This window comes from Thermobia domestica, chromosome 7 (assembly GCF_964235325.1).
Source record: "Thermobia domestica chromosome 7, izTheDome1.hap1.1, whole genome shotgun sequence".
In the NCBI taxonomy this organism is placed as follows: Eukaryota; Metazoa; Arthropoda; class Insecta; order Zygentoma; family Lepismatidae; genus Thermobia; species Thermobia domestica.
Genome location: NC_137460.1, coordinates 242,741,312 through 242,750,769, shown reverse-complemented (window position 1 = coordinate 242,750,769; position 9,458 = coordinate 242,741,312). Strand labels below are relative to the sequence as shown.

General features: G+C 34.1%; 1 protein-coding gene across 6 annotated transcripts in view; it reads right to left on the bottom strand.

Annotated features, from left to right (window-relative positions):
* Window positions 1–207: 207 nt before the first annotated feature.
* Window positions 208–9,458, bottom strand: part of LOC145690794 (uncharacterized) — an 85,854-nt gene continuing 76,603 nt past the window's right edge. For all 6 annotated transcript variants that reach the window (XM_081766075.1, XM_081766076.1, XM_081766080.1 and 3 more), the window contains one exon: window positions 208–6,239. In XM_081766075.1, coding sequence (XP_081622201.1) covers window positions 5,531–6,239 — 709 coding nt within the window. In that variant the 3' untranslated portion in view covers window positions 208–5,530. The remainder of the gene's footprint in view (window positions 6,240–9,458) is intronic.

The window sequence follows — 9,458 nt, the reverse complement described above, 5'->3', positions numbered from 1 at the left end:
TACAGGTACATGAAGCAGATCACAGTTAAACAAAGGAAGCTCACTAGAGAACTATAAATGCATGGTAGCAGTCGTTATAAGCAAACAACTGGAATCTATACTAACATTTTTTTTTATATATATGTGTAATAAAAGTAAATGAACAAAGGAAATGGAAATATTATCATACTGGTACGAGAATACAGTTATTATGCACTTCTTTTTCAACAACATTATTTAAAGATATATTTTCACATTCTCTTTTTATTTGAAAAATATTTTCTTCAAGGCAAGTATCACATTACATTGTAATAATAAAAAGGTAACCTATTTAGAACGGAAACAGCAGATTTCATCTAAAGGGGAAAACTATTAATAAATGTAGTCGAAAAATGCACCCTTTCAAGACACCTTTTTTCTCAGCTTGTAAAGCAATTCAAACATTGTAAAAGGTAGAAGCTCCAAATATTCATGTTCCTGAATTATGCGGTGTTTCTGCAACGAATTTTAGAGGAGCACATGGACACAAAGAGCCAAATATTGCTTTAAATACTCAATTTTGATTTTTCCTTTGCGAATTTCAGGTACTTACAGCTTGCAAACGATGCATTTTTCACCTCATATTTATTTTTTTTTAAATTCTACATGGTCTTTCTTCAACAGGGTGTGTAAATATACAAATTATTTTCTTATTAGATCTATATTAAAATAAGTAAATGAAAGATATTTATAAAGGAAATATATACAGGGTGTTTCAAAATAATACCGACAACGTTTGAGAGGTGATTCTTGATACCAAGATAAGAGAAAAAGTATAGACCAACCTGGGAGCAGAAATGCTTGCTTTCGGAGTTATAGGATGCCGAAAACATGAAAAAATGAAATTTAAAGGTCCATAGCTCCAACACTATGGGACCTACCGTAATCAGGTCAACACTTCACTTAGGAACTAATATGTACCCTATCCAAAACACATGTTTCAGAATCCTAAAGTACTCACGCAACAATTTTTATAGAGGAAGTTTGGCTACGGGCATATAATTTGAAATACTCACCAACTACCTCTATAAAAAAAAATGTTACGGAAGTACCGCAGGATCCTCAAACATGGATATTTGGATAGAACACACATTAGTTCTTAAGTAAAGTCTTGACCCCCGACTACAGTAGGTCCCATAGTTTTGGAGCTATGGAGCATTAAATTTCATTTTTTCGGCAGCCTGTAACTCCAAAAGGAAGCAGTTGTGCACCCAGGTTGGTCTTATCTTGGTGTCGAGAATTGCCTCCCAAACGTTATCCGTGTTGTTTTGAAACACCGTGTATAAATCACTTGTATAGATTGCAAGAGGTCCTGTATTACTAATTTCTATCTAGGAATACAGAGGTAGCCACATAACCGAGGCATTAAGGTAACAGTATCAGATTATCCTTTACAGATATTACGCATAGTTGTCAGCATAATATTTTAAGCAGCGTATGACAGAATTTTGTACTCTTATCAACTCAAACACGGTTTATCGTTTCTAACTAATTCACAAAGTAAAAGAATGGGTTAACTTGTTTTTCACTATTTGGAAGGCCTCGCGTACAGTGATGCTTACCCAGAGAAAAAAAAAATATCTGAACATGGGATTCAGATATATTTTCGAACAGTTTCCAATTTCATTTAGCAATGTTTTCTACAACGCATTTGGGCTTAACATACCAAAAATTTCGATTTTACTTTCATACATCTTTGGTTTCTTTGTAATGGTTCATATCCTTAGTATATGTTTCAATCACAATTCCGGAAACTCAAAGAGATTCACCTTAATTAGCTACAACATAATCCTACCAACTCAGTTACTAACTTACAGAAGTTTGCTAATAAATTTATTAAAACGATTAAAGAAATAAAACACGCAAACAACACAAAGAAAGAAAATTAAAAACGATTATTTGAGACACTAGATCATATTAATTTTTATAAAACAAAATCTGCAACGAAGAGTGAAAAGATAAAAATATATATATAAGAGATGGCACACATACATAAGCACAAAATGCAAGCCATAGAGCTTCCTTTATTTTTCCATTATCACAATCATTACTAGGACTTTCTGTCACAAATGATACGAAGACCTTTTGAGTCTAACACTCAGTCAATGAGTTTCAATCAAGAATCCATTTAATATGATACGAGTTTTGTAACATGGCTTTAATAATACTTTGTAGAAGTACCCACAGCAATTTCAGTCAAACGCGGAAAATCCTACAAAGTGAATATCCACCAAATCTGAACGGCTGATGATGTGAGGAACGGTTATCTGTATTGTTGATTTAGTCTCTGGATCATTCAAGATACGTTTAAGTTTTTCATTCACTGACAGTGTTTGATAATCGGGTAGAAAGAAGTTTAAATGAGCTCTTCACACAATATTAGTTGCTCAGAACTTGGACATTTAATGACAGAAAGCTTGTCATATAAATCATACCATGCGGATTCTTCTCTACAAGTACTATGTTCTTGTGAGCTCCTCTCAGTATATTCTGTTGCCCTTAGAAACTATTACTGGGAGGTGTGACATATCATATTGAAATTCATGAGTTATCTGCAGAAAATAAACTGATATCGAGTTCTTTTTGTTTCTGGCTAGAATATTGTAGGATAGTTACTGAAGCTTCTTTAAAAAATCAATTTCCGCACATATCTCATGAATGGTAATCTTTGTTTTATATTATTCTTCAGAGTGCTATAAAATCTATCACTACACTAGTCATGGATAAAATTCTAACTATGCTTTTAGGCACAACTAATTTTCCCAGCTTCAAACCACTCTGTATTCTATAGATTTAAATGTAACTAAATATTTGGACTTTGTTTCAAGGTGTACGTAGCTGGATAGCTAAAAAGGCTAGAAAAATAGTCTGATAATAAGACAATGAGTATTGACATTTACGTTGTAATGACCTAAAACTGCCGCCAAGCACATCTGTAATGGAAATATGAGCGGCCTTTCAACGAAAAATAAGCTGCAATACTTCTTGAAAGTTATGCATTAATACTATGAAACTCTTCATAAACAAACTTCCAACTTCTGCTAACGTCTTGCTTCAACAGTCAAAATATATTTCTCGTATAACCACATGGTAAAGCTACCTTAACGAGATTTCTAAAATAATTGAATATCTGACACAAACTGTAAAACTCGATCGTGTTTTAAGACTTGTGCTCTAGGCTTTACTTGTTCTTTTACTATAATATTAAATATTAAAGAAAACTATAGCAATATCTTAATAATAGCAATAATAATAAAAAAAGATACTATAGTAATATCTTAATAAACGAATAGACTTAAATATTACTGTAACAGTAAACACATTCTTTGAACTCAGCTTCTGCACCTGAAACATTTTTATTCAAATATTATTAACTTACAAAACGCAAAAACTACGTGATATGAACTAAATTTCGTTTTAAAAGTACACAGGAACTTTGTGCACCTAGACACACATTATATATCGACATTACTATGTATCTAATTACCATTATATGAATTCTTGTGATACACCTTAATACCTGTTTAATCTTCTCTCTTCTAAGTTAGCAATTAAAAATTATTTTTATTTGATTGTATATATAAGTCCAAGTACCATCGTCACCAAAGATGCATATTCACCTAATTTTTCTTTATTCTCAATAACTGTAGAAGGAAAGAACTAACTTGAGTAGTTTCCGGTAACCCACTATAAACAAGGTCTCTTTACAACGATAGACAATTATAAACTACTCTTACACTCGTACATTTGTTACGAAATTATTGTAAAAAAAAGTATGCATTTTTTCTGACGACTGTATCAGTACACTCACTCCTGTTCCAACTTCAAACTGAACATGTGATGCTTATACTTTGCTTAACAATAACAATATATTGGCTAATAAAGTTAACTGCATAGTATTAAATAAAAATGTGTTAATTTAAGTGACTTTTTTCCTTAACCAATAATTTCCATTTCCAATGATACTGAGTCTCCTTCAGGGCTAATTGTAATTTGTAGAAGAAAGACTTAAAACTTAATCTGGGTCATATACCGTCATTTTCTACATAGACTTCGTATTAATCTTAAATCTGTAGAAACAGACTGAAGACAAGTACGTTTCCTTGTAAATTTGCAATTTCAAAAAGTTAATTTGATCAGAGAAGGTAAATATCTGAATTAGTTAACACTATTTCCTATTTTCAAACAAGCCCATCATGTTTGTATCAGTGTTGCCAATTCCCACGTCTGTCTAAATTCTTAAGATGTGCGGAGAAACCCCTATACTGAACCTCGCAGTAAATTTAATGTTCAAAAATAAACTTAAATATGTTTATTATTTGTATCCCATAATTTATAATACAATCTCTTTGCTTGTCCAAAGTTCCTTCGAGTTTTTCTTTTTAATACAATTAAACTTGAAGAAGATTCAATACCATTGGAAGTCAAAATTTATCGATTAAAAAAGGAAGGAAGAAAATAACACTTGAAAGTAAATTAACACATTTTCACTGTATATATATATATATATATATATATATATGTATATATATATATATATATATACTCATATTACAAACGTACACAAATCAAAATAGAATCTTTAACGTTTTGTAGGAATCATAATGGTTAAATATGCGTTATTAGCTAAATATTTTCTGCACCTGTACATCAAGGAATCAGTACCAACTGAACAAACAAACAAACAAAGTAAATAACTTTTCATTAATTGATAGGCAGTCACGATTACCAGTATTTTGTAATTCTTTTTCGCTACTACCGAGAAATACTTCATGTGATGCTTGCCATTCACAGCCTCAAATACACAATATTTCTCTACAAACATTTCCTGTCATTTAGTTGATACCTAAATGAATAAATCTGCATATTTCCTATGCCTGAAATTCTTTCATACAGACAACCGAGACTGCACAGAAACAAACCAAATAGCACCTTATTCGTATTTTAGTTCTTTATTTTAACAATTTATCAACATGGTTGCTTTCAGGTCTGAAACGATAAAATTACTTGATTGAGATTATACTCTTCTCATAAATTCTATATATGTATCATTATTTCCTTTGACTATCTTTGGCCCATTGTTCAAAATCATGACCAGCACAAAGTTTTCGAAGTACTAATCTGATAATAAGAATCGTACATAAATAAAAGTGAAAACAATAGTTTGCTATATCATTGAACCAATATTTGCATTCATATTAAGAAAAATAAAAACATTAAAAATATGTTAATTTCATATCAGACTACGCAAATGCTGCACTGAGACGTCCATTAAGTAAAATTACTGGTACCTAAAAGACAAAGCTACAGCTGACTAGAATGAGAAATACAATTTTATCAACAAAGTAAATTAGGAACTGTTTCCTACTTTTTAAAAAATAAAATAAAATAAAATAAAATAAAAATGAGGTTTCCTAATTTACTGGCCCCAACATTTGTCTCGCATATTTTTGCCTACCATTTTTTTTTTTAAATTACCTCATTATACAATAAAAAAAAGCTTTCATATGAATCATTGTGACCATTTATGGTCCACTTTGCTTGGGTGGGACTCACCTCTCGAAGATAAACGCCTATCTTCCTGTAGCAACATCGTTGGATCTATTCCATGACTATTTGTTGTGGTTGTAAAAGGATACTCCAAACGAGGAGCAGCAGTATTTCTAACGTTTGGGAGCAGTGAAGATTGTTGGAAGTCTTTTTGGTTTCCTGTTAGTTGATTATTTAACGTATCAAGAGCCATCTTAAACTGTGCGTAAGGGTTGGTGACTGCTTTGGTATCCTTCACTTTCCCTTCCAGTGTGTTCACAATGTCCTGCTGCCATTCTTCGGCTATTTCTTTCGCCATGTTGTCTCGGGTCTCTGGTGACAAGTCGGCACAAGTCGAGGACAGAACTGAAGTTAAACTTTCTTTTAAAATACCATCCGTATAAAGTAGATTTTTCTTCAGTTTGGTTTCAGTCACTTGAATAGCAAGACTGCTCAAAAACTCTGCCGCATTTACAGTTCCAAATCGTGTAAGTATACGGTTTAATGAAGATCTCATGGCTTGTTGAAAGAACTCATTTAAGATACACGCTGACCAGACTTTGTATTCTCCATGGTTCATGGATGGCGAAGCGCTCACGCTGCTAACACTGAGGGCTGTGTTACTACTGGGAAGTGATATAGTCTCGACAGGGTAACCAGGTGATGTTAAATGGCATCCCACACTTGGTACTCTGTAGAAAAAAAAAAAGCATATTTAAGTAACTGGAAAATATTAGACAAAGAATACACAATGAAAAATAAGGAACTACATTGAAACTCTCATCTCAATGAATACCCGTATTAAGCGGTCAGCTCTCCTAACGGCCTTTTTTAAGGAACCGCTATGAAAATCTTCAAAGGTTAATGTACAGTGTGTACTTTAAAGTAGTACTACATCGCTTTGATTAATTGTCATTAAAAGAAACTGGTCACATTTGAAAGAAAAACTCAAATATTTTTGTGCAAGTCAACTTGTAATTGGTCGATATGGGTTCATTGTTGGATATTTTGCAGGCAGTTGCTGTCTCTGATGGTTATTTCCACAATTGTAAAAAGGAGGCAATGACTTTATTTTCCAACAAGAGGCAGCACATCTTCACTGGCATTTACATGTTCGAGAACATCTGAATGAGCGGATTCCAAGAAGATGGATGGATAAAGATGTGCCAGAAATGATGATAATGTCTTCTACAAATGGTCGTCTGATTTGAAGGTCAGACTTCTTTTTATGGAGTTACGTAAAGGATTGTGTCTATATACCCCCATTTCTCAAAACCTGCAAGAAGTGCAAGTTCGTATCTCTGCTGTCATCCAGTCCATTTCGGCGTGAATGGGAATATCGTCTTGATGTCTGCATCGCCACTCGTGGGGCCCATATTCAATGTCTACGAGGTATAGTAAAAATATTTCACTTTTCCTTTCAAATGTGACCGATTTCATTTAAATACGTTTATCTAAAATGGTATTACGTCGCTTTGAAGTATGACATGTAAAGGTACCTTTTGTTTCATATTGTATACCGTAAATGTATTGGAAACTTGACGTCACTTGCGGCACCATTTAATATTATTCAACTGACCTAATTTTTCTCACTGATTACTTTGGCCTGATATAGAACATTGTAGGGGGTGAGACTTTTTAAAAACTCGGAAAGTCGAAAAATAATGACCACCTTAGTGCATGTACTACGTGAAACGAAACTTTAATATCTAACTAACTATAGATTGGATTTTAAATTACATAAAGTGACTTTTTATGCAACATACAGTACCTAGTCATTTATATTCCTTGAGGCTGCTGGAAGGTCTTGATGAAATACTGTTCGGAAAATAAGACATCGAGAAATAGGTATAACTTGAATGAGTTTAAGAAAATGAAGAAGAATCTAACAAGGTACATTCGTGAAATGTCCCGTCGGGATTCATCTAAAATTAATTCAAATGCAAAGTTCTCCGCGGCCCAATGTTATTGTACTAAGTTTAGTGGTACTGCATACCTGTATTTCGCATATTTATCGGAATTCAGTCATAGACTACTATAACCCTCGGACACAAAATTGCTTTTAGTTTCTTTATTTGTAACTAAACATGAATGTGGGCACATACAAAACAAATTGTATAAAGTACTGCTTCTCTGACACGTGTTACACAATACTTCTTTCGAAACTGATTTTACGATAGAGCTATTTTTGTGTCTTTACCTCAATATCACATAAAAAAAAATCTTAAGTCGATTGGTGACGTCCTTCATGTATGACTTGGCTCTCATTTTTTTAAAGGAATAATTTGTAACTTTTTCATAAATTTTTAAAAAAATAAACATGTAATATTCGTTTAGCCGTAGCGTTTTTTTCTTGCTCCCTTAGCATATAGAAAAATTTCAGTTCGATAGTTCATATGGTTCAGGTGACGATATATGACTAAAAATATGTAAAAACGTATTAAAATTTGAGAAAATTCGATAATACACCAAAAATTCATGTCAATATTTTGCTCTTGTTTTACTTTTTTTTTTTTAGTGAAAGGCTTTCTAAAAGTATCTATGCCTGCATCGTGCACGAGAAATCACCAATAATCCACTGGCGGGGAAGAAGGGAGTGATGTAGTAAAGTTAAAGGTTGAAGTGTACGCAAAGCTTATGCAAATCATAGTTCATTTTAGTGTTTCTTTTTTGTTTGTCATTTTATGTTTTTGGCATTAAATTTTCAAGAAGGAAATACTTTTCCAGCTCTTCGCTTATTTCTAAACTGTAGTAATTATATATTTAAAAATAACGTAGAACTCACCACGAGGAGGTGGCTGCAAAGCAAGTTCCGCCCGCCCACCTGCGTGCCTTTTAAGCTGCTAGGTCACTGTGTAAGTGTCACTGTCTGCTAGTGTCTACTGCTGACTAGCCTTGTAGTCAGACTTTGATGAGAAGTTTGGCATGTGCTGACGTGATTTTAGTGTAGACAGAACGAACTCATGTCGTGCCTGCGGCCCACATACAGAAGATGCCGCCTCAATCACTAATTTTATCATTCTCTCCACGTTCTGCGTGTGACAGGAAAAAGACTTAATTTCTTCAGATGCCATTGCTGCAGTTTTAGCATTCTCCTTTATCTCCTCTAAGCTCAAATGTTTGGTAAGATGGGGCTCTGTCAGATTTACTGTTGACCAGTCAACCATATCAACGTAGGGCGTGGCGTCTAAGTTCACATTCTTTGGGACTTCAAATTTTCGAACTGTTGTTGTAACGCTACATATTCGAGCCTTCAAATTTCTTCGCCACCCCAATCGTCGCTTGTCACCTTCGTCGTTAGTAATCAAAGCAAGTAGGAGGTTCTCCGGATGACTGAAAGATGCACAAAGCCTGGTGGTTGACAACAGCTGCCCGAATCCTGCGCCTTAACTTAACCATAGACGACACCGATATAAACAAGGACAACATGACGTCTCAAGCCCTCTACATTATGGAAGGTTATACTCCCACGTGGGTTTCCATCTTGCACAGACCAACCACGACATCTCTGGACACTAATTTCATTATCTCGATCAATGGCAACTCAACGAAAGAAGTAATCGATCCAGTTATACGTAGAAATGCATACTTCAGTTCATCTGGAGAACCTCCTACCTTCCTTTGATTAGTGACGACGATGACAAGCGACGATTGGGGTTGCGAAGAAGTTTGAAGGCTCGAATATGTAGCGTTACAACAACTGTTTGGGAATGTGAAGTCCCAAACAATGTGAACTTAGACGCCACGTCCTACGTTGATATGGTTGACTGGTCAACAGTAAATCTGACAGAGCCCCATCTTACCAAACATTTGAGCTTAGAGGAGATAAAGGAGAATGCTAAAACTGCAGCAATGGCATCTGAAGAAATTAAGTCTTTTTTCTGTCACACGCAGAACGTGGAGAGAATGAT